This window comes from Protobothrops mucrosquamatus, unplaced genomic scaffold, assembly GCF_001527695.2.
Source record: "Protobothrops mucrosquamatus isolate PMUCROS unplaced genomic scaffold, P.Mucros_1.0 scaffold1969, whole genome shotgun sequence".
NCBI classification, from domain to species: Eukaryota; Metazoa; Chordata; class Lepidosauria; order Squamata; family Viperidae; genus Protobothrops; species Protobothrops mucrosquamatus.
This window is the reverse complement of record NW_015388086.1, coordinates 118,897-145,428: the sequence shown is the minus strand read 5'-3', so window position 1 is coordinate 145,428 and position 26,532 is coordinate 118,897. Positions and strand designations below refer to the sequence as shown.

General features: G+C 40.9%; 1 protein-coding gene across 1 annotated transcript; it reads right to left on the bottom strand.

Moving 5' to 3' along the window:
- Positions 1-18,128: 18,128 nt before the first annotated feature.
- Positions 18,129-24,895, bottom strand: SLC35D3 (solute carrier family 35 member D3). The gene is made up of 2 exons (XM_015823727.1): positions 24,460-24,895; positions 18,129-18,955 (listed from the first exon to the last, which is right to left on the bottom strand). The coding sequence occupies exons 1-2, from the start codon at positions 24,893-24,895 to the stop codon at positions 18,129-18,131; spliced, it is 1,263 nt and encodes a 420-aa protein (XP_015679213.1).
- Positions 24,896-26,532: the final 1,637 nt, after the last annotated feature.

Genomic DNA, 26,532 nt, shown 5'->3' with positions numbered 1-26,532 from the left:
TCATTATTTCATTATTAAAATATTATTACTGTGGCAATATTATTACAGTATATTTGCTTTCATTTGTGAACCTTCTTTTCTTTTAACCCCCTCCCCCTTTCTCCCCAACCTGATTTTACTAGGTGAGAAGCAATGTTTTCTTCCTTCCTTCCTTCCTTCCTTCCTTCCTTCCTTCCTTCCTTCCTTCCTTCCTTCCTTCCTTCCTTCCTTCCTCAATACTTAAACTTTATATAGAACTGCAGATGGTTTTATCGTCTTGAATGTTACTCCAAGTGGCACATCTGTTTTTTGATTGGCTTAAAGTGGGGGAGCGGGGGGAGAAAAGAGACTGACCAAACTCCCTAAGGGAGTTTCCCATGGATTCCATCAGGAGACTGCTGGGTGCCAGATTAGGGCTGGATAGTAAGTCTAGAATCAGCATATGTCAGAAGTTTATTTCAGTATATGAATACAGTGGCACTATCATTACATGCACAAAGATGGAAAGATTCAGCATTATCCACCATGAAGGAATGATTGGTGAAATTAACAAAACTTGCTGATGGCCAAGTTGACTTCTTTGAATAGGAAAAAATCATTATTGTCATTCACCAATGATTAGAAATCCCTTATGGACTTCTTATTGAAAAAAGAAATTGTGTCTTATAGATCTGATGATTAGAAAGAATAGATTATAGAAAGAAAGGAATTATGATGTAATCTTAGAGACAGAGAGTTTGATTAAATTTGAATGTATAATAGTCAAGAGGAAAATCGGAAGCCATTTATTTATATATTTTTTCAACTTTTCTATGTTTTTTATTTTCTTTTTTTTTATCCCCTTTTTCCTTGTCTCTTCCTTTTTAAAATTTTAATAACAGCTCAAGACATGGCTATTTAAGCTAGCAGGACTGGCCTAAGGGGTATTTTAATTTGGTTTTAAAATAATTTTAAAAAAGTAAAGGCCAACAATTAATATTTCATTTTAACTACATTTTAAATTTAGTATTATTGTATTAGTTATTCTGTTTTAAACTGGCTGTAAGCCGCCCTGAGTCCGCTAGGAGAAGGGCGGGGTATAAATTTGAATAATAAATAATAAATAAATAAATAAATAAATATTTTTTTAAAAATTGAATGAGCATATGCCATCCATGCATGGAAGTCTCTACGGGAGACTTCTAAAATCCAGTGGTGGAATCTTACTGGCAGAATGGAGATGGCAGTAATTGAATCTGCCTCCCTGGGAAGGTCGACAGCACCAAAACGGTGGGAAGGACCAGTTAAATCAAAGCCACACATCTTTTTACATGTATGCATTTATGCANAAAAATTGAATGAGCATATGCCATCCATGCATGGAAGTCTCTACGGGAGACTTCTAAAATCCAGTGGTGGAATCTTACTGGCAGAATGGAGATGGCAGTAATTGAATCTGCCTCCCTGGGAAGGTCGACAGCACCAAAACGGTGGGAAGGACCAGTTAAATCAAAGCCACACATCTTTTTACATGTATGCATTTATGCAATGCATGCAGTGTGCATTAAGAAAGGACAGGGTTTTGATCACCAGGTCATGCCCACTATTTTGACCCTTTTGGTTCCCCCTACGGGATGTCCAGGGTTCCACCAATTCTAAGATTATAAGAACTGTAAAAATGTTGGTTCTCTTTTTTTAACTAGGCCTCAAAAGAATACCTGGTGCATGCAACTTTGTTTGGCATATGTGGGAAGGGGACAAAAAAGGATGTAGCTCCACCACTCAGGGACTGTGGTAAAACATGGTCCAGACACAAAACTCTAACACTGTTGTGGCTGAAATGGAGGAAAGTTAGTTAAAACTAGAAGGCTATTTAATATCTAGAAAATAAGTTGATATCACTTCAGCCGGCCCCATTTTCCACCCAATTTATATGCATGGGAGAAGCGACTAAAAGCTGCAGTGCAGAAAGGCCTACAGACAAGGTAAGTTAGTTGTGCCCCAGTTTGGCAACCAGTTTATTATCATTTTTTACTCTGTTGGCTTACCTAGCAACAACAAGCCTTTATTGACTCACAAATCAGGTTCCGCATTTGGAATCCATTTCCATGGCACTTTAGAGAAAACGCTGTATCGGGTTAAAGTTCCCTTTTGAGTGGGCTGTAAGCCAAAGAGGCATTCCTCTTAAATCATTAAACCAGCCTTCTTAAACAAGATATGTTAAAAACCCTTTCTTCCAGCACCTGACCCTTTCCCATCCCTCCTGCCTCCTGATTCATATACTTTACTCACTGTCTAGTTAAATTATTTTGATTCGAAATCATTACTCAAGTAGAGCATCTTGGTGGCATGAAAGGCAGGTGCTGCTTATGATGGTTTCTGGTGGATAAATGGAATTGATGGCACATGAATCTGTTGGCAATTACCCACAGGGCTATTCTCTCAGCCAAGATGCTGCAAAGGCACTCCTCCAAATTAGATATCTGCAGCAGCAGCAACAGCAGCAGCAGCCACAGCCTGTTCAGTTTTCCACGATTGTACAAGCATCAGTTTTGTATCCATTATAACTTACTTGATTTGTAGTAGAATAGTATAGTTTTGAGGAGACAATACAGCAGACCCTTGTATCCGACACAGGCAAAATTTTCTGTTTTGCTGTGGATTATTGTCCCATTCCCTAATTCCCTAAGTACAATTAAATGCCAGAATAAGGTCTTTTTTAAGAGAGAGAGAGAGAGAGAGAGAGAGAGAGAGAGAGAGAGAGAGAGAGAGAGAGAGAGAGAGAGAGAGAGAGAGAGAGAGAAAACCAGGAATTCATCTCTCAAAGCAAGGACATAAAATAATTGTGTGGATTGAGAGCCTCCCAGAATTGGTTGAACGATGGGTGGATATATAAATGTTTTAAATAAATAAGAAATAGCAAGTTTGTAAGGGCTGTTAGGATAAGAAAAAATAAAGAGAAAGAGAGTTTATTTTGTAGGTTTTGAAGAAAAAAGAAATTGTCAGTGTATTTAATAGGCAGCAATCATAGACAGTGATTGATAGCAGGAGTAGAAGGAACTTTTTTGCAGCAAACTCTTTCATCCAGTTGCTGCAAACACACTTTTTTTTTTTTGCCAGTGGTTGACCTTGCCTACTCATGTGTTTTATTTATTTCACTCTCAGCACAATTTTCTTGGAACAATAATGCGGTTGATGATTTTATCGAAGGAGATTTAGAACCACTATTTGGCATAACTCCTTACTTTTGCCAGTCGTGCTGTTCTGAAAGGAGATTCTGTCAACCATATTACAAGCACCGGAGCCCATTTTCAAAGTTTATTTGATCAAATGATGGAACAATAGAACTTTTCCTTTAAAAGGCTTGATTAATGACTAATTACTGAATATTCTTACAAAGGGACTGTGGTTGAGTCCATTATGCCTGTTGCACAGAATCGGAGAGAAACAGTATACAATATGCAAGATAAGACTTTTGTGAGGAGAGTAATCCTGTACTAACAATACATAATATTTGTATGTTATGCAAGGACATATATGGGTTTAAAAAAATATATTGTGTGTTGCTATAGGTAAATACTGTAAAGTTGGCACCAGCACCTCAGCATTTGATCATACTGATATAACGGACTGTCGCTGTGACATGTGTTGTAAAATTCCAATTTGACTTTTAAATCCCCCTGAAGCTTATCAAAAGGCAATGGATGCTATTGGCTGGGATCTTTCTGGCATTGTTTGGCATATGGGTAATATTGTCTGTGTAGCTACCGTTGAGAGATCGGGGGGGCAGTTTTTGAAAGTTTTCATAAAATATTCAAACTAAGCAAAAGCAAACTTCACCCTAAATCCTTGAAAGACTGTTTTATTGGGGCACACTGCATCAACTGAATGAATGAAACTTAATCATTCGAGCCAGAACCTATTCTGATAGCTAAGGTCCTAAAAATATGGATTTGTGTTCTTTTCTACTTACCTGTAGCTATCATGCGAAATGTATTCTTTCTTATGTGGATATTTCAGAACCACAGTATCTGTTGGCTTGCATCTCACATCACCTGAAATATTCGTTAATTAAGGAATCTTCTCTGGCTTATTAGAATCTGAACACAGATTCTACACAGATTGACTGGTGGCAAGATGGATCAAAGAAACTGTTTTATATGCCAACTATTTTCTTTTCCAGGGCAGAGGTATTTACAGAATGAGTACAGAAATTTGGGATGTGTACAGACTATACTTCTCTGTAGCGGCATCCATTTGCGCTGTTAACAAATATGCCACACTTGTACTTCAACCTCATAAAACCACCATTTACACCTCACAGCCAGCATCTCATCTGGAAATTATAATCACGAATGAAGGCAAATTTACATGTCCCAGGATAATGTTGCAGGATCCAATTTGGACCAGTCACCAGGACCAGAGATTTTGTCTTCCGAGCTTTTGGACTCATGCTAGAGCCCATCTTCAAGGAACTTCTCTATAGCAGAGTGTATGCTGTTCTGTGTGCCTGTTGTAAGTGGCTTTTTAGGTGTTGATTGGGGTGTGTGGATGGTTGGCTTTTAAATCATTAGCTGTTGTTTGCTTGTGCTGCCTTCTAAGTACTTGATAGGCTAGTGGTAAATCAGCATTCCTGTTGACTGACGAGGGGTCTGTTTCCCAGGCTTCAGTCACGTCCCTGGCTGTTTTGGTGCCTGCTCGACCAACAATCTTGATAGCTGCAAAATTGGATGTGTGTCCTTGTTCATTGCAGTGTGAGGCTACCAAGGTGTTCAGGTCTCCTCGTCTGACTGCTCACTTGTGTTCTTGCAATCTGGTGCAAGAACCAGATTATAATCTTTGTGGCTCAACCCATTTCTGGGAAAATGAATATAGCTGATTTCTTGTCATATCTTTCCCTTAGCTGATTCAGGATCAAACATATTGATGGAGGAGCATGTTTGATGTTTTTTTAAGGTAAGTATGTTGGATTTTGAGGAATTATTATTTTAAAATACCCTCACTTGCTATCTATAACTAGGGAGGCAGCAAGCAACCTGGCACCACTAACTGTTAAATTAATTAGACAAATGGAATGGGAAAAGAAAGTAACTTATCACCACATGGAAATGGAAGAATAAGATCTTCAATTGCTAAAATCATGAAAAAATACATGGAACCAGGAAGTAATTCAGTAAGCATGTAATTCAGTCAGATGAGATCAGACAAGGACCAGAGCAGGTCAGAGAGAAGAATATAGGTAGTCCTCAACTAACAACAGTTTGTTTAGTGACTGTTCGAAGCTACAACAGCACTGAAAAAAGTGACCTATAACAAGTGGTGGGATTCAAATATGTGAACAACCGGTTCTCTGTGCGGATGCTGCTTCTGGAAGTCCATTCTGGGCCTGGGCAACAAAATCTTAGCTACCGATTCTGCTGAAGTGATGTGAACTGGCTGAATCCCTCCACTGCTTATGACCATTTTTCACACTTACAACTGTTGCAGCATCCCCATGGTCACATGATCAAAATTCAGCTGCTTGACGGTAGCAGTGTCCCGGGGTCATATGATCCTCTTTTGTGACCTTCCGACAATCAAAGTCAATGGGCAAGCCAGAATCACTTAACAACCATGTTACTAAGCAACCACAGTGATCCACTTAGCAATTGTTGCCAGAAAGGTCATAAAATGGGGTAAAACTCACTTAACAAATGTCTCGCTTAGCAACAGAAATTTTGGGCTCAATTGTGGTCATACGTTGAGGACCACCTGTATTAATAAATCAGTGCCATATGACTTAACTATGTTATAGGTCAACAAAAAACTAACCTGGCATGGAAATAATATTTGATGGAAACTATAGGCAAAGAATTTTTTTAAAAAACAAAATTTGCAGGCCTCCACTGGAAGAACTCCATCATTTAAACCCTCCCCTGCACTACATAGCTAACTTCCCTAAGGCCCAGGCTAGCTGAGCATCCAAGCTAAGAAGTGGTATGTAAGTTATATGAGAGAGTAAATATATGTTTAATTAAAAAAAAATCTTGAAATCGATATACGTCTCTTGTTGCTGAATCTCTATAATGTCTTGTGTTGATTACTGCATCAGTTTAAGCTACCTCTTCAGTGACTGGCAGCCATCTTCCATACCAACATAGAAGCTGTGAACACACAAATGTAAAGCAGTACAAGAGGCATTTCTTTTGCAGCTAAATTCTCCTGTAACAGGAAGCTGCCAAACATCCTAATGTCTTTTTCCCCGCCAAAACCTTCATAATTTGGTTATGTTGAACTACAGTTCCCACAATCCCAAGCCAGCATTGCTTTTGGAGGTATGAGCCAATATTTACCATACTGAGTTTCACTATTAAGTGGAAAATTCGAGATGGTGATATAAGACATGGACATCATCTATGACCGCTGAGATGTGATTTTCCTATTTCAGACTCAGAGAAAAGCAATCAGCAGCTTCCAGTGTAACACTGAGACATTTGATTTGCCAGGAGAAAACTTGCTCCCCCAATGAAGCAAATATAAAAAGTCTCTATATAAATCAACTTTGATTACATATAGATACATAGCTAGGATGCTAGCCACCGATTACATGGCTTTAAGAGAGATTACCAGATTTAACAGAAGATGGTTAATGGATGCCTTAAAATTTTCCATGTTGAGAGATAATGTATCTCTGAGCGATACACATTGCATGTGCAACAATAGATGACCATAAGCTGGATCCCTTTATGAGAAATGTCAAAGCAATTAGCTGATTATTAGAGGCATTGTTATGTATTGGACAGCTTTGGCCTCCTCCATCAAAAGTTGTTAGCCATTGTTAACCATTTTGCAATCTTTATATGGCTACAAATCCTTACGCCTGAGCAAAAAAAAATTAAAAATCCACATGTTCCTCTAAAAAGGTTACAGATAGATGCTGCATTTATGCATTCAGATGTAAATAAATTGCTGTGAAAGAGTGCAAAGGGCACATGCATCTTTTCTTCCACCTTTGCGTCCTAAAAAAATACCCTTCCGTTCTCAGTATGATTGTCTTCATTCTCTGCCTTGTGATGATGCTTTTCTTCTACTGTATATTATCTTCTGCCTGCGTGGTGCCCTAGTTATTGAATTACACTTTTATTTTGCTGAAATAAAAGGGGTTATTAATGAGCCAGGAGCAGCACAATGAACAATGTTTGTACTTATTGAAAGTAGTGATAACACCATATGCTGAAAAACATATAAGTGAAATATTTATAAGATATGGCTCTGGCAATGACATCAAAGTACAAAGAGATATAGTTTTGTCTAAATGGTTATTTGATGTTACTTCCACTTTGAAGCTATTTCAGTGGATATTAAATCAATGTATTCCAAATAGTAAAATAGTCATTGAGAATCCTAGTAGACCGCAGCAGCACACAAGCCCCAGCAAAAAAATAAACAAGCAAAACTAAAACATTGTTAATGCTGCCATATTATTGTTATCAATATTAGTTGTTGTTTTTTTAGTTGTTTGTTTGTTTGTTTGTTTTATTCAATACTCTGGGCAGATGGTCCAGCTTATTTCATTACAAGTTCTTTCTTTCCTTGAAAAAGAATAACTGGTTTCATGATATAACAGACATACAATTGATTCAAATATTGCCTATAGCTAAAGAGACTCCCTTTGTGATGACTTCTTACACATACGATGACTCAGATCTACAGTATATACTCTCAATGTAAACGTTAGGCTTTTTTGAATTGTTATGTGTTTTATGTGCTTCAAAAAGCTGAGGCAAACTTTAATTCAGATATTGGATTTGAAATCAGTCCAGTCAAATCAAACTTTCAAACTGAGTTGGAAAACCAAATTGAATGGTTTTCTGACTCAGTCTGAATTGTTCAGTGTGACTCAATAAATTATCCCCAATGCTTGGATCAATTTGAATGATTGAATGGAATGGAAAAATTCAGCTGAATTGTTTAAGTGCACTCGATGCTCTGATTTCCTTAATTAAGTCTACACACAAATGCCAAAAACATAGAACCGGCCACTGATATCTTGATTGGAGACAGCTCTCTGTTTCAAGTCAAGCTAATGTTTTGAAACAGATCACTCTAGTGATTGGAATCAAGGTAGCTCTCCAAAGGAGTAACTTTTTGCACAGGCCAATGGGCAACATGGAATCTTCATGATGTTGAAGTCCATCAACCCTAGTTTCCATAGCCAATGATGAAGGATGCTTGGAATTGCAATCTAACATCATGTTGCCAGTCCTACTCCAATTCTATGCAAAAATTGAACTGATTGCAGGAGAGTCTGTGTTTTTATATAAATACTTTTAAAATCTAAGGCATATTTTGTCTAATTAAACAGTCTTACCCAGAGGCCAGAGGTCATGTATTTCTTTGCTAACTTTTTTTTTACAAGTCCTTAATCTATTAAAGGAATGCCTCCCACTCAGAGTTTCTAAAAGTAAAAACACAGTGTCTCTTGGCTGCAATCTGGCAAGAATATTTTTGATTATTGAAATTGAAATTGATTTTCAACAAATAGACTTTTTTTCTGCATTTCACATGAGAGGAGTAGAATTACTGCAAAATCAGACCTTATATAAACTAGGGAAAAAGCTCATAACATTTTATAACAGAGATCATGCAGCATGTTAATAGAACATTCTGTGTTATCATAAATGTAGGAATTGATGGCCAAAAACAGGGAGCCCATGAAAGTTGGAGTTAACTCATTGCCATCTTACTCCATCTGTAGCGTGTTTAAATGTATCATAGGTTGTTATGTGAGCAAAACTGGGTTAACTGAACCTGTTAATTCTTAGTTCCCCAAGTTATCAAACTGGGTCATTTAAACACACTTGTTAGTTCTTACTTCAACCGTGTCAAACAGTTGGCTGACTTCGCTCTCTCTTCAAAACTAATACCATGCCACAGAAAGGCCACGTGAAAATGGAGAGCCCATCCATTCAGGTTTTATCACGCAATGGATAAGTGAAAAATGAGTAGGCATGCTGTCTACAGTGGCAAAACTCATATCATTTCACTGTATTCACTCACTCATTCATTCATTCATTCAATCAATCAAACAAACAAACAAACAAACAAACAAACAAACAAACAAACAAACAAACAAACAAACAATCAGCAGGGGCAAAATAAATGAATTGCAAATGGAAAAGGAAATGGAAGCCTCCTGGCTAGCTCTAGTCTAGAGCAGTGGTTCTCAACCTTTTTAATGCCGCGACCCCAACCGGTCGTAAGTCGAGGACTAAACCGGTCGTAAGTCAAGGACTAAACCGGTCGTAAGTCGAGGACTAAACCGGTCGTAAGTCGAGGACTACCCAACCGGTCATAAGTCAAGGACTTTCCCTGCCCGGGAGCGCTGCGCATGTGTGGTTCCGCCCCCTGCACCGGCCGAGGCGTAGCTGGCAAGCGGCAGAGACGGAGCAGGCCGACCACCAGCTGGCCCAGCCCAAGGGAGGTAAGGCACCCGCTGGAAAAGGGGGAAAAATGGCGGAGAAAAAAAATGGCGGAGAAAAAAAATGGCAGACTGCCTTGCTTGGCGACCCCCGTGAAATGGTCGATTGACCCCAAATGGGGTCCCGACCCACAGGTTGAGAACCACTGCTCTAGAGAGCTCATATAATGGTCAACAAATGATTCATCTGATCATCTGAACTTGCCCTGGTACATGAAGGTGAATGAATATCAGGGAAAGGGGACTGAATTTGCAAGCAAAGACCCCAGAATAGATCCAGAGGATCTCTTTGCCTAACCATAATGAAGTTTTTAATTCAGTTCTTTGTCAACCATCTCCATAATGTAACTTGCTTATTCCATTCCTGCAATATGGCGCGGTTTGTCTTTGTGCCTCATTCTCACCACAGTGCACAGCTTGCTAGCATCCTTCCAAGGAGAAGAAGGAAAACATGACATCAACATCAGTTGCTGCAATCACTCTTTTGTTTTCAAATGACCTCTAGCAAACTTGCCAAGCATGAACACAGCAACTAATTGATGGACAGGGTTGATTGCTTCCCCTCTTCCTATACTTGAAGCGGCTTCAAGTTAAAAACCAGAGGCAGCAACATCAAATGCCTAATGAGACTAATAACTTAGAGCAAAAAAAATAGCAGCAACAGGATTCCAATTGAATTGCGTATTTTACATTGTCCTTCACATTGCATAGCCTGGAGATCCCAGAATTCTGTACAGTCCTTAAAACCAAGGCTCTTCCCAAAATCATCCCTCAAATATAAGAATAAATGTGATTGATGGAAAATACTACTAATTAGTAGTATTAGTCATTGTAGTTAACATATTAGTCATTGTAGTTCACATATTTTTGTTAATTAGTCATTGTAGTTAACATATTTTTGTCTGGCTTGGACCACGGTATATTTTAGAGTGCAATGTTCAGCACTCAAAGTCCAAGGATGGCCCTTAGTTTCAAAAGAGTCAGAAACATACGGCCTATATCAGGGGTAGGCAACCTTGGCTCTTTTATGACTCGTGGACTTCAACTCCCAGAATTCCTGAGCCAGCATAGCTCAGCTTGGAAACCTCTCCCTTTCCCCTCAGCATGGCTGGCTCAGGAATTCTGGGAATTGAAGTCCACGAGTCATAAAAGAGCCAAGGTTGCCTATCCCTGGCCTATATCATCTACAGTTAAATCTGGAGACTATGTCCATAGATTTTTTAAATAGATGGCAAGTTAGAAAGACCTCATATTTTAGGGTGCGTGGCTTTGTGCTATTTTCCCCCCCGCTTTTATGGACTTATCAGTTATTATCAGTTTCCACTTCCCTGAACTAGAAAACAAGAAAAGAACAAAAATAACTCTGCATCTGGTGGCCATTATATTAGAGCATTATGGAGGTTCTGATAGTCCTTACATTCACCCCACATACAGTCCCATTACATTTTAAAGAGCTTTAGCTCGCACGTTTAATTTCTTCCTGCTGAGAAGCGGGGGAAATTAAGCATTGGACAACCCATCCAAAATGTTATTCACTGGGATTCCACATTCTTAATTCTGAACAGGATTCTGACCATTGAGCTGGCAATAGCAACCATTCTTTGAACTGAGAAAAATATGGCTACCCTCCCTATTTATCCCCTTCCAAAACTGTGAGCCTACAATGGCTGCAGGATATTTCGCCAGAGACATACGGACATCTGTAAGCCTTTTGTAATTTTTTTTTTTTTTACATCACAAGGCTGGCTTTCTTGTCTGGTTTCTGTAAATGCCCAGCTTTGTGAAACTACAGCAGGTGCTGCCTCAATAGCATATTGACACAAAAATTAATGTTTATTTTGAAGGATGCCATTGTGCACTACAGCCGATCACCTATTGTTTCAGCAAACACAGAGTTTCTCTCTCCTCCATTTTCCCTGTATGCTTATTTCTGCAGGCATTGGGAAAAGAGAGACACTCAATTTCTGATAATAACTATCAGACTAAATATGGTGCATGCATTGAATGATTGTATGTTTTATGGGCCGTCATGCCTTCGTTCTAAAGCTGAAGACCAGCATCATCTCTTTACTCTGTAGAAGAGAATATGAAATATATACGATGCATATTAAAGAATTAAAAACTGCTCCGAGTCCCATGATCTATCAGCAATGTTATTAATAGAAATGAATGTCTCAATAGTGGCTGATTGACAATTTTTCTGCCAAACAACACTAGGTAAAATTGTTCCAAGACTAAAGCAGCTCTTTTTCACATGGCTCAAACCTGCCAATTTCAAAGCCACTTCATATCAAGTCCATTGAAAATACAATACTGAAAACACTGAACATGATATGATCAAGCAACTAGAAATAGAGGAGGCATATAGCAATAGCACTTAGACTTACTGTATATACCATTCCATAGGGCTTTACAGCCCTCTCTAAGAGATTTACAGAGTTGGAATATTGCCTCCAACAATCTGGTTCCTCATTTTACCAACCTCAGAAGGATGGAAGGCTGAGTCAACCTTGAGCTGGTCAGGATCGAACTGCTGGCAGTGAACTGAGTTAGGCTGCAATACCGCATTCTAAACACTGCGCCATCACAGCTCATCCAATGCATGATCATCATCATCTTCTCTCTGTATATATTTGCATACAAACAAAACGCTTTATGATCTCCATTTAAGGATTTCCATACATTTGCTGAAAACAAGTGAAACCTATTGCAACAAGTCCCATGGCAAGCCAATTGATGAGAAGATCCTCTCGAGATTACACAACGCTTAGCAATGTTTCATATGTATAGATGTAGTAATGTAAATGCCTATCCACTTACCATGACAACCATGACCTGGATGATTGAGGATCTCCATAGACATCTATCTACTTATGGAAAAGAACATTGAATACTGAGTCAATTGAATCAAACCTAAACCAACACTAGAAGAAACAAAAAGGTGCATTTGTGTTAATTGGATATGGACGCTTCATTTGACACACCAGTCTTGGTTGCTAGAACCAATGCCTCACAAACACACAGACACACTGTTCTCCCTCTCTCCTACTCCACATCCAGCAAATATAAAAGCTTAAAGCTTTTGTAAAGCAGTACATTTTGTTACTCTCCCTTTCTTGACATTCTTATAGTTTGTACAGTTAAGATGCCTCAGCATGAGATGATAGTTTTACTATTTACTTTACCCAATCTCCTTCATTGGAAAGAAAATTCTGGGTTGCATTGATCAAATCCCCATTTTTAAAGCAGGGAATTGTTGGATCCCCACGGATAGCAATGAACAGGCACACATATAGACACTGTTCAAAGTTTTACCAGCAATTTTAAAGAATCCAATACTGTTATTATTTTGCCGTGCTTCTACTAGCATTTTTTTTTAAAAATGAAGTGGGTGGGAAAATTACCATAAAGTTTAAACGGGTAGCTAAGAAATTCTTGTAACACATTCTGCTGTGCCAGGGAAATGAACCATAAAGTCAGAATATATGCTAGTCTAAAGTTCTCCGCAATTAAAAAATAACCTAGAATGATTATTGGGTGCACTGCCCTATAGGGGTCACAAAGAAATCGTGTCTGAAACACAGTTTGCTGTAGATAATGGATGTGCCTCTTTTGGTATTCCAGGACAGGTGATTTATTAAATATATACATAAATAAATACATATTTAATTGATGTGGTTAATGATAAAGCAAGAGTTTATCTAGAATGCAAACATTGTAACATACAAGATTGTAACATATCAGATCAGACCATTAAACCATAAAGACCGATATAGGTTGAAGCCAACTTTGTGGCAACTTTGTGGCATCAGGGAATCCTTTCCCTAAGCATATGATTACTTGCACAGCTATTTGCTATACAATCCCAGGATGAAACAAGCTAATTTTCGAATGCTGTTATTAAATGGACAATTTAGATAAGATAGTGGCCTGCAGTTGGGCTTCCTCATTAGTTCATCAAGACATCCTGTCTTCTGCTGTAGTTGGACCCAGCTTGGGAAATCTGGAAATAGCTGCCATGCTATTTTCTCAGGACAGTTAGAGCACAATTTACAGGAATGCTCTATTGCAGTAGACGGCCCTAGACTTCATTCTATTTGCTAGATATGATGTCTGTTATTCTGTTCTAAGAAAGGCAAATTCTTGCCTAACTTTCCATATGTATCTCCTCTTAAGTTATTGTTCTGTGAACACAGATAACCTGGTGAATGAATTATTGGAACATAGAACCAGAGGATCGTCTGGAAAGCCACTGGTCTGCTTTCAAAGTCTTAAATAAGTCTTTCCTAAAGTTTCTGTGAACTGGAAATGTCAGTGATTAAAACAGAGACCTTTTGCATTCCCCCAAAGTATGGTCTACTGAGCTGTGAAAATTATGTAAAAAGATGCCCTCTAGACATATTTGTCCACAACTTCCATAATTCCTAGCGAAGACAGCAAAAAATATCTTCAGGCAAAAGGCAAAATGTGGAGATCATTTCTGGAGATAAATTCCCTTGTCCCGATCCTTTGTCGTTTACCACCCCCCCTCCTTTCTCTGCTTAAACTGCAAAGAAACATTTAAGTAAGTCTTTGCACACTTGTATCTACATTGCTTAAGAAACCTATTGATTAAATCATTTGCAGTTGACTTTTTAAAAACCCTGTATTAAATATATTTCAGTCAGAAACATTTCAGTTTTTGAGTCTGCATTAATATATTTCCATGTTTAAGACTGCAAAGGGGAAATAGTATTCATGTATAAAAGGTCTTCAATTCCTTAACATTTATTTTTTTCTCTAGGTCTCCTTTCACCTGGTTTGGTTGAAATATACTCATTTATACCGAATGAAATCACACACGAGAACTTTTCGTTCATCTGAACAGACTGATATCTCATTAAATGTTCTCAAAACCAGTTTGTGGCCTTCACCTACAAATTTTCTGTGATACCATCATGCTTTTGCTACTACTTAAATTGTTTGCTAGGGGCTGACACAATATTAATTGTGGCTTCGTTACTACTGGCCAATAGGTAGAAAAAATAGTTTTTCTAAGTGCCAGAATCCTCCAGAAAGCCATTTTGCAATCTGGGGGGGGGGGGGAATGGTTTGCCACCCACTCTAGTTTCTACAAAGACAAGGGTGGCTCACGATGAAGTGGAGTGAATGTGAATACAGGAAAGACTTGGTGAGCACATTGCTTTAATGCCAAAAAACAAACAAACCAAGAACATTACAACCAAAGAAGAGGAAAAACCCCTAAGAGCATTGAAAAATAGTTCCATAAGAAGCAAACCTAGCACTGTTGTCAGGAGAAAAATAATGCAAAATTAATCTGGAAACAATGACTGGGTGAGGTCAATTCAGCTTCGTAAAGAAAACAGACACTTCGCCTTCTGTCAAAAAAAGGACCAGAAAAAAAATGGAAGAGGTCAGATAGTCTCCCCCACCCCCATCCCATCTTTGCAATATTTGTCCATCCAATGCTGTCCTTCACCTCATAGGTTTCAACCTTAACATCTGTTTTGCCGGCATAGGATTATAAACAGCCAGCCCCTTTTCTTAACTATGCAAAGGTTTCTGCCCTTTCTCTCTCTTTTATAACTTCAAAATAGGGATTTTAGATTTTGGAATATGGTATACCTATGGACTTTAACTGGTCAATTTTCCTGGGAGCTTGACGGCCCACAGATAAGTGATAGATGTCCCCAAATATCCTTCATACAGCAAGTGAAAACACAGCAGTGCATGTATGGGCACCTTAAGGAAGTCAAAGGGAAGCAAAAGCTAAAATGGAAACCATAACTTAAGTATGAACCTGGGACATGAAAGGTATTCTGATCTTGTAACATACTTTATTATCATTATTATTATTTTAAACCACCTAGAGTCACTTAGGTGAGCTGGGCGGCGTAGAAATGTGATAAAATTTTAAACGTTCACATCATTTTTCATGATCATCTAGAGTGAAACCAGAGTGAAACCTAGGCTTATTCAGACATGCTGAATGTGCTTTGTTGAATTGGAGCTCTTTGGATGAATGTGTCGACTATGAAACTGAGATCAGTCACTTGTGAAATCTATTTATGCCCACAGGGAAGAGGCCTGCGTTTGACTGTCCAGCTTGCCCATGCTTGACTGCAGAAAGGTCTTTGTGCTACAGAGGCAAGCGAATGACCCTTCTGATGTACGAAATGTTACAGGAATGATTAGGGCTATTTTTACCAACTCTGCCAATTCGGGCAGTGAATTTTCTCCCTCCAGTGCATACCCTACACTAGAAGTACTAGCAGCTGTCTGTTGCTCAGTAACAGTTCAAGACACAGCCCTTGAGTCAACCGCAACCCAGGATTACTCTTCTGTTTTCTTTCTGGAAACCATTCAATAAATAGATAGATTTTTTTTCCTAAACTGCAAGTTGCTCAATTTTGGCTGAACTAGATCAGGTCATCAGTTTGTTGAGGAGAGGCAGACTGAGCACCCAGACAGTGGCAGTAGAGAGGCAGAAAAGATACTTGCTCAAGTCCCTCACTTCTTCCCTCTCTATAGTGCCCCCTGGTGGGGAGGCTGGTTCTGACTATGCCTTGATAGGATCAAGAATTCTGTGTACTCGGTATTTTGAGCCACAGTAGAGACTTTTCTTTCTTGTAATCAGGGCTTCCCTACTTATCATAGGAGTGTGGAGACACCAATTGATTTGGCAGCCCAGCCCAGAGGATTCCATGGAGTCCAAGAGGACAAATGTATCTCATGTCAAACAATAAGAAATCCATCCACATATATAATTCATTAATACAAGATCTGATTATGATTTCTAGATCAGTGATCTAAAACAGTGCTTTTCAACCCAGGGAACACGTGCCACTGGTGGTACTTTGGCATCTCGCAGGGGGTACTCGTGCGAAGGGTTGAAAAGCACTCTTTAAAAAAAAGTATTAAAAAAGTGTAAAAGTGTAGCGGGGGAATGAGTCAAAGCGGTGGCAGCACCGCACAGGCCCGTGGGAGAGTCAGCTGGAGCTGCAATGTTGCCGAGGCTCTGCTGAGCACCCAGGATTGGCGCAGGGCTCCAGCTGATTGGCGCTTCCAGGAGCAGTGCACAGCCCTGGGGAGAGGAGTCTGCTGGAGCTGCACCGAGGAGAAACGGAAGAGGGGGGGAGGGAGAAGAGGATATAAAAGGAGGAGGTTTTGGCAGGAAAGGGAGAGGAAAAAAAGACAACGGGGAAAGAGAAAGGGATAGAAAAAGAGAGACAGAAAGAGGAGAGGCTCCTTTGAGACAATCAGAAGGAGAGAAGGGGATTGGGTGTACAGATAGTCCTCAACCTACAACCACAACTGAGCCCAAAATTTATGTTGCTAAGTGAGAAATTAGTTAAAAGAGTTTTGTCCCATTTTATGATTTTTCTTGCCACATTCGTTAAGTGAATCACTGAAGTTGTTAAATTAGTAGCACAGTTCTTAAGTGAATCTGGTTTCCCCATTGACTGTGCTTGTCAGAAGGTTGCAAAAGGGGATCACATGACCCCAAAACATTGCGACCATCATAAATACGAATCAGTTGCAAAGCATCCGAATGTAAATCACGTGACCCTGGGGATGCTGCAATGGTCATAAGTGTGAAAAATGGTCACATAACTCACTTTTTTCAGTGCTGTTGTACCTTCAGTCACTAAGCGAACTGTTGTAAGTCAAGGACTACCTGTACCTTATCACTTTTTTCCTTTCTTTTTGGTCAAGTTTTTGACACCCTGCTAGGCGACTGGTGATACTCAAATATTGTCATATCCTAAAAGTGGTACGATTGGTGAAAAGGTTGAAAAGCCCTGATCTAAAAGGCATTACATACATTTAGCAGGACACCTCTAGATGCAGCCTCCAAGTTCAGAAGCACTGTACCTCAGTCTATACACTCTGTGGTAATAAATATGCTTCTTTATGTATGTTTATATTCACAAATATTCAACCAATTTTAGAGAGGTAGAATTTAAAATGGATGGTATAGAACAGGGGTAGTCAATCTTGGCTCTTTTATGACTCGTGGACTTCAACTCCCAGAATTCCTGAGCCAGCTAAGCTAAGCTGGCTCAGCTAAGCTGGCTTAGCTAAGCTAAACTGGCTCAGGAATTCTGGGAATTGAAGTCCACGAGTCATAAAAGAGCCAAGGTTGACTACCCCGGTATAGAATTTTCAGCAGAATCTTATGATTTGACTTCCGTTCATTTGTGATAAAGACAGCCCACCAATCCTCAATAATATGTACATCTATCCAGTCTGGCAGTTATTTTTTTCCCCATTTCCCACTTGTTTAACTTACAGATCACATGAAACCTAGTATTTTCTTCTTTTGCACTACTTTAGAAACAATAACTTTAGCTTTTGTTTATGGCATTAAACCTTTTTGGAACAATTACATTAAGGCTTCTAGAAGCATTCATGGAGGAACCTGTAAATCTTATACAGCTGACTTCTATGGATATAAAACTAGGATTTCCAGTAAAAGATGTCTGCTTTATTGGTCCTGATCTGAAATCAAAGGTATGTACCCTGAAAAATGAAAATTCAATGAATCTAAGCATGAACCTGGTGCTTTTGTTTCATTAGAATGAGATAACATTTCCCCATTAAACCATTAAGCTTTTTTTTATGAATGTATGAACGCATTTGTTGATCCATATTCCCACCACAAGGAATAAAGGACACTGATTCTTGATTAGAATTACAGAATTATTCTTCAAGGACTTGGTAACTCTTCATTTTCTACTAGATAATCTTTCTTTGCATAATTGGCTCCCCTAATTAACCTCCATATTCCAAGATAGGCATTCTTTAGTGAGTTTCTGTTAAGTTCTTCAGTGCTACCATCTACGGGAACAGCAGTAGCATTTCCTTCTTCTCCAGTGCTGCCCGTCTCTTCTGCGCTATGCTGTTTCTTTTCATCTGCTGACTCCTCTATTATTGGGTCTCCAGATTCTGCCTCCTTAGGCATCTCCTCCATTGAAAAGGGTGGTTGGTCTCCATCATAGTCTTTCTTCTCTTCTTCTCTAAGTTCCTCTTCCAGATCTTCATAATTACTCTGTTTTCTTGTCTCAATAAACTTCACCACACAATACGTGATGGATCCTACCGTGTTTACCACCACACCTGCTATAAACAGCTTCGTTGGCTCCACATCATTGAAGGCTACCATACCAACCGTGATGGTTGCAATGCTCTTCACAACGCCAACAAAACTAGTGGTGACAGCTGAGTTAATGTAAGTGCAATGAAGGGTGGTAAAATTCATGGCACAGCCCAATAAGACACAGGCAAAAAAGATGAATGTCATGAGGGGATCTTTCCATCCTGGGAACGACCAGATATTGATAGCTTCCATGCTGACAAAGGTGAATAAGATGAGAAAAGGTGTGGCTGAAACCGCAATGGCATACTGGGCTGTCAGAGGCCCGTAGTCACTATCTGCACTCATCTTTTGAATCACAACCAAATATCCTGCATGTACCAACACAGCCAGAACTCCAGTCACATACCCAATGGGATCACCAGTCAGATCACCAGCACCTGCCAATTTTGAAAGAAAGAGAGAGAGAATTTACATACCCTTGAAATATACGTTGTCACTGTTATATGAACTACATCAATAGTTTAATGAAGAGAAGGACGAGGGGGGACATGATAGCAGTATTCCAATATCTCAGGGGCTACCACAAAGAAGAGGGAGTCAAGCTATTTTCCAAGGTGCCTGAAGGCAGGACAAGAAGCAACGGATGGAAACTAATCAAGGAGAGAAGCAACCTAGAACTCAGGAGAAACTTCCTGACAGTGAGAACAATTAACCAGTGGAACAACCTGCCTCCAGAAGCGGTGAATGCGCCAACACTGGAAGTTTTTAAGAAGAAACTGGACAGCCATTTGTCCGAAATGGTATAGGATTTCCTGCCTGAGCAGGAGGTTGGACTAGATGACCTCTGAGGTCCCTTCCAACTTTATTATTATTATTATTATTATTATTATTATTATTATTATTATTATTATTATTATTATTATTATTATTATTATTATTATTATTATTATTATTATTATTATTATTATAAGATGGGCTATGTATTGGCGACAAGCATTTTAGGATACATGGAATAAATTGCTAAGAAGAGCTATCATCAATTTACTTGGGAACTGCTTGTAAATAATTGTATCTGGCCAATGTTGGAAAAAAAGTTGAACTAGGAAAGTTTTGAACAAATCTGATAAGGGAAGCCTTACATTCCTGAATTGATTTATTTATCTAGTTTCAGGAAAGACAGTAAAACTTTATTTTGGTGATTACAGTTCCAAACATTCTTAGTCAACGTAGCCACTGCAAAAAGACCAGTGATAATGGAAATGTTTGTTGAAAAGATTTATAGGATAACAAAACCATCTAATCTAATTCTATTTACTGACAACCATTCATCATCTACCGATAAACTGAAATAAGGTATAGCATGAGTAAAGAGAATCCAAAATGAACAACTCTCTTACACACCTGTCAGCACTAGATTGGTTCAAACTCAAAAACGAATAGATGAGCACCATCATCAATTATAGAAACCAGATTTTGAAACTGAGTCCATTCTTACACAGATAATTTAATCTTGCAGAGCTAATAACAATTAGGATTTATTTTGAGTGGTAAACTATGTATGGTTTAAGAATGTTAGATGGAGGCGCAGCAGTGACTGCCTGGATTAGGGTTAGTATTGTGGGTATTAATTTTTTTGCATTTTACCTTAGTCCAGGGGTCTTCAAACTTGGCCCTTTTATGACTTGTGGACTTCAACTCCCAGAATTCCTTAGCCAGCGTGCCTGGCTGAGGAATTCTGGGAGTTGAAGTCCACAAGTCATAAAAAGGCCAAGTTTGAAGAACCCTGCCTTAGTCCAACTTTTGGGGATAATATTCTTAAAGTATTGTTGGAAGCCCAGAATCAGGCAAAGCTTGTCTGTACAAATTTCACAAGTATTGCTTAAGATCGTCTTTAATTAATTTTACTGTTCCAATGATTTGCAGGAAAATTCAACATAGGAGTGTCTGCACAATGAGGATTATTTTTTCTCTCTGGTGATGTTATCCAATGGAAGAAAATACTGGGAAATTCAGGTCAGATAAAGGGGAGAATTTCATCAACTTTCCAAAGTTAAACTACAATAAGATATAAAGATGATTCTCTCTCTTTTTGGGGGGATTAGTCAAATTTAAGACATACAATTTTCTCTGTTGTTCTCAGTCAATAATAACAATAATAATTCAAATCTAAAACTAATCAAACACCATTGCTTTAATATTAAATATTAAAAACAATAGAAAAATTCAGTAAGAGGGAACGGTGTTTTTAAAAAGCTGCTTAAAATCAATTCAAACTAACTATAGAATAACTAAGATAGCTGTAGTCATAATGACTATAAAATGCTTTTCGTATCAGAGGCAGCATTTCTGTATACCAGCTGCTAAGAAATAACAAGAGGGGACTATTGGCCACATGTCCTATTTGTGATGGCCCCAGAAGCAGCTGGTTGGCTACTATGGAAACAGAATTTTGGACTAGATTGGCTCTTTGATCTGATCCAACATGGCTATTATGTTCCTATGACTGTAATTAAGAATTAAAGCATAGGAGTGAGCAGAATTTTCTTGAAGTGGCAAGGTTCCACTCTCTTCATTTGGTAGAATTATCAAACTAGAGAGACAGAATCAAAGTTAGAGGCAAAATCAGGACATTTTTGCAATTGCTGTATGGAAAAAATATATATAAAAAGACAGCATGGATAATCTCAGTAATACAAAGAGATGTTCACAATTGTATCCAGAGACCTATTTCAAATAGTTCTCATTGCTGGATATTTCTATGGAAGCATAGCAGCATATTCGTAGATAACACATACAAAAAAAATATATCCCTAAGCATAAAAAGAGCTTCAAAAATAAAAATGTCTCTTTTGTCTCTTTCTTTTTCTTATTTTTTTTAAAAAATACAAATACATTAAAATAACAACATTTTTTTAGAACAGTTGTGAAAACAATGCCACCGAGAGCATGTAGACTCGATCTTAATATTTACAAAGACCTTGTATCACAAGGCAAAACTCTTGTATCCCCAGTAGAAAATAAATATGAACCCTCTTTTAATAATGATAATAATCACAAGAGGATGTCATTTAGAACTGCATGAACATTTTATTCATTTATATTCAACTCAGACATTTTTTATGTCTACCTGAAAGCAACGGGCCATCAACCCAAGATTTTAACATTACTATATGTCTCAATCCCTCACCCCCCTCACTACAAAAGCACACCAGAAACTCTGGTAACTCAATTACTAGAAGAGGGAGTCAAGCTATTCTCCAAAACACCTGAAGGCAGGACAAGAAGCAACGGATGGAAACTAATCAAGGAGAGAAGCAACCTAGAACTAAGGAGAAACTTTCTGACAGTTAGAACAATTAATCAGTGGAACAACCTGCCTCCAGAAGCGGTGAATGCTCCAACACTGAAAGTCTTTAAGAAGAGACTGGACAGCCATCTGTCCGAAATGGTATAGGGTTTCCTGCCTGAGCAGGGGGTTGGACTAGATGATCTCCAAGGTCCCTTCCAACTTTATTATTATTATTAATTATGATGATGATGATGATGATGAATCATCGCACAGTCAGCCAGATGTTCAGACTGGATTTGGCATTTTGTCTACCTATCGAGTCCTTCCCAAGGACCTGGGATAGGCAGATGTGGATGTTTGATGTTATTACAGTTATTATTATTATTATTATTATTATTATTATTATTATTATTAAACATTTAGAAGTATCCTAGGAAATGGATACTTGAACTCTGCTACCTGCAGGTTTTATCCATGCCTTCCCTGTCCATTTGGTCAAATAGATGGGGTGTGAACAGCTGGATCCATGATGCACTAATATTTTTTGTGGGGAAGGATTAATGCTGCCAGCTTTGAAAAGAGCAATGATCTACAGCAGGGGTCCTCAACCTTGGCAACTTTAAGACTTGTTGACTTCAACTCCCAGAATTCCTCAAGCAGGGACCTCCAAGTTCCCTTCCAACATTATTATTGTTGTTGTTGTTGTTGTTTCCTTCCTCCCTGCCCCCCTTCTATTAAGGTGATGATAATAGACTTTAATTATAGATTATAGAAGCAATGGGACTGCCCAGGAGATCCATGATGCAGCTTTTCACTAGAGGTTTTTTTTTTGCATTCTTGGCAAGAGCTTGTATGTGACGGAAGTTAGGCAGCTAACAGGAGGCTGAAGAAGGGAAAAAGCAAAATTGGGGGAAAAAACCAGCTGGACCACTTCAAGTATCAGCTCTTCTGTACAAAAATAACATCCATGAAGGATAAGAATCACCATAGTCCATAACCACTACTGTTATGTGTGGGAAATATGGAAAAGTATATTTTGTTATGAATTAAAAGTTGTTATACCCACCTGTATACATTTTTGTTTGTTGATAAAGATACCTGTGAGTGCACAGGGGGGAAAAAACATGTGACTGCTTCAGCCTTCATAAGCTGAAGGGTAAATGAGCATTTATCATGGGAGAAAAAGCACACGAGAACCCCACAAACTTTAATCATTGGAAGACAGAGGAAGTGTGCTGTGAGCTGGGGTGGAATCAAAGACAGAAACTAGCACAGCCAAACTAAGGTTAGAAATGGGACAGCTTCACACAGTGCATTATTGCATTTTTAGCCAGGATACATTTAAGGCTATAGAACAGTGGTTCTCAACCTGTGGGTTGGGACCCCATTTGGGGTCGATCGACCATTTCACGGGGGCCGCCAATCAAGGCTGTCCGCCATTTTTTTTGTCCGCCATTTTTTTCCCCTTTTCCGGCGGGTGCCTTACCTCCCTTGGGCTGGGCCAGCTGGTGGTCGGCCTGCTCCGTCTCTGCTGCTTGCCAGCTACGCCTCGGCCGGCGCAGGGGGCGGAACCGCGCATGCGTGGCGCTCCCGGGCAGGGAAAGTCCTTGACTTACGACCGGTTGGGTAGTCCTCGACTTACGACCGGTTTAGTCCTCGACTTATGACCAGTTTAGTCCTCGACTTACGACAGGTTGGGGTCGCGGCATTAAAAAGGTTGAGAACCACTGCTATAGAAGGAGGGAAGGCACTTTACCTTTAGGTTTGTGCACACAGCTGTTTATATTAAGCATCTCTATTTGCCAGCAGCCAGTAACTGAATTGCCTGAATACCTGCCCCATGCATTTGGTTCCAAACACATAGATTTGTGCCTTCTAATGTGTAGTGCAATGCTTAGGAAGTGGCAGGTACCGGAAGACCTGAAGTCTTGCCAGCAGAATATGGGGGAGACAAAAAGAAGACCCTGTTAATTGTATGTAGCCTGGGAGAAGGCATGATGGGGGCAAAGCAAAGGTTAGGACTTCAATGGTTTGCTTTTCACATCCCAAAGTACTAGTCAAAGCCTTAGAATGTGTAGAACGGAGGCTGTAAGGTGTGTATGTGTGTGTGGGGGGGGGATGGAATTAGGTGAGAAAAAGGTCTAAAACATGTAGAGTGTAAAGAGCACCTATCCTGACAGGACTGGAAGAGAATTTAAAACAACACACAAGAAAGGACACCAGGATGCAAAGATGGGGAACTAGGAGAAGACAGTCTGGAAAAATTAATGGGATGGGGAAAGAAGAGTATTCGTTGTTGAGCACAACAACTATGAGTCTCCTAGGAGTGTAACAATAAACCAAGGAAACCTGGAAGGAGCAGGACCTGACTGGTGGGAGCAGGGGAAAGGGGAAGCAAATGAAGATCCAAGAGGGAATTGGAGCGCAGGGTGGGGGTGCTAGGTGGAGCGGAGAGAGACGAGATGGAAGGTGAGGTGTGCATGCCAAGGTTTGGGGTGGGAGCAAGTATGAAAAGAACGACAGGAAGGGGGGATTATGGAGGGGCAATGGTGAGGGGAAGGAGGCAGGGCAGAAGGGAACTGAGCAGGAATTGCGAGATTCCCGGTGCAAGGAGGAGCCCGCGTGGAGCCTCTTCCCGGGGCTCGCACTCACCTGCCAGAGCAGCCCCGCAGGTGGTGATCAGGACGGCCACCGACACCCCGAGGGAGGGGACGCCGTTCTTGAGCACCAGGACGCCGATGAGGAGGGTGACGAGGGGCAGGCAGCGCTTGAAGACCACATACATGGGCAGGCTGAGCCCGCGCAGGGACCAGAGGGTGAGGCTGGACTGCAGCGTGGAGAGGACCGTGGCCCCGGCGAAGGCGCGCCCCAGGCTGAAGCTGAAGGGCGGCATTTCCAGGGCGCCCCGCCGCCGCAGCACCTCCAGACTGAGCGCCGCCGTGGAGCTGGTCAGGCACTGCAGCACCGTCAGGAAGGTGAAGTGGTAGCGGTTGAGGAGAAACTTCAGCAGGATGTTGAGCGAGCCGGAGAAAACCCCGTGCGCCACCGCCACGGAGATGCCCAACGCGCGGCCCCGGCACAGCTGCATGCTGCCCCACACGGCGGCTCCTGCCGTCGGCGCCCTGCTCCCGCCTCTGCCGGGCACGGGAAGGAGCCTCGGTCCTCTCCTGGCTGGCAGCCGCCGGGGGGGCGAGGGGGCTCCGCGCCTAAGCAGCCGCCGGAAAGAAGCGAGAGACAACTTTGCCGGCAACCCCCGAGCGCAGCGCGTGTCGGCGGAGAGGCAGCAGCTTGGAAGGGGGACGCTCGGCGATCAATCGTGGTGGGCGGCGGGGGAGGGGGGGGGCAGGATCCGCTGGGAAATGTCTCCGCAGCTTCGGCCACCGGCAGCCTACCAGATCCCCCAGCTGCTGTTGCTGACGCAGAGGGGGGGCTGGGTGCCCCGGCGCTTCCCATTACCTTAATGAAATGGGGACAATCGGAAGAGCGTTATTGGCCACGTTTCCCATTTGACCCGCTGAGATTGTTCTGGCTATTATGAATCACGGGTCTTGCTTTGTTCCTGGAAGAAAAAAGCAAGGAGAGGGGGGAGTGGAGCTGGATTAAAAGGTCCCAGGGTGGGGCGACCTCCTCTCTCCACGTGTTAAATAATAATTATTATTTTACTGCACAAACTCGTCGGTTGCTTTGCCTGTCTCGTCGGAACCAAACCACTCACCCGCGTTCGCCCTCCATCGCAGGAACGCGCGCACACGCAAACGGTTGCGAACAAAGCGAAAGCCGAGCTGGGAAACCCGGTTGATAGTTGATGCTTTTCCGCGCACAATTTGCTAATGGAATCGCCAACCGTCCTTATTAAATGGATTAGGGTTAGCGTTTTCCTATACGGAAATACAAATATTGATCCAGCCGAGTCTGGCCGGTTTTCTGCAAGCTAAAGAAACAGGTGCTTCGGAAGTAGCGGGGAGAGTTAACCCTTTCAGGGGAAGTAACCGGATTAGGCGCGGGCCAAACACGACCAAGGAAGGTACCCAAAGCGCGCGAGAAGGAAATCTTAACGGTGCTTTTATGCCTGCAGGATATTCTCTTTTTTTTTTTCCCCTCTCTCTCTTTCCAAACTACTCTTCGAAATAACTTCCCACTTAAAAGTGGGGAAAGGAGGGAAAGAAAGAGGCGAAAAAGGAAGAAACGGCTGCAAAGGGAGCGAGCAAAGATGAGTTGCCCTGAAGTGATGGGAAACAGCCGTATTCCAAAAGTAAAAGGAAGCGAATCACAGACAGGCGCGCTCCGGAGTCAGATATAACTTACATGGCTAGAAATAGCCTTCCTTCAGCAGCCATACTGGGAGGTTGGCAACATCTAGGACGGTACTGGGAGGTAGGCAACTGGGAGGTAGGCAACTGGGAGGTAGGCAACCTTGGCTCTTTTATGACTCGTGGACTTCAACTCCCAGAATTCCTGAGCCTACCCCTGATCTAGGAGGTTGGGAAAGGCTGGCCAAGCCACATGGAGCACCCCAGGCCCAGGCCCCATCCCCACAGAAATGGAGACACAGTTCCACCAGCCGCCTAAGAGATGGCTTTGGGCATGGACCCGCTGCCTTGACCAAGGGTCCCAGCCAAAGCCAGCTCTTCTGGAAGGAGAAGCTCGCGGGCCGACGTGGAATGGATCTAGAAGCCGAATGCGTGGCTACGGGCTTAGACGGCGAAGCTCTTCCTCGGGGCTTCA

What these genes read in the sequence shown, in the direction of transcription:
- SLC35D3 (XM_015823727.1), bottom strand. Translation starts at nt 24,895, where the DNA reads ATGCAGCTGTGCCGGGGCCGCGCGTTGGGCATCTCCGTGGCGGTGGCG. An exon ending in CTGCGGGGCTGCTCTGGCAG is followed by an intron (nt 18,956 to 24,459) that starts GTGAGTGCGAGC and finishes CAAAATTGGCAG; the next exon opens with GTGCTGGTGATCTGACTGGT.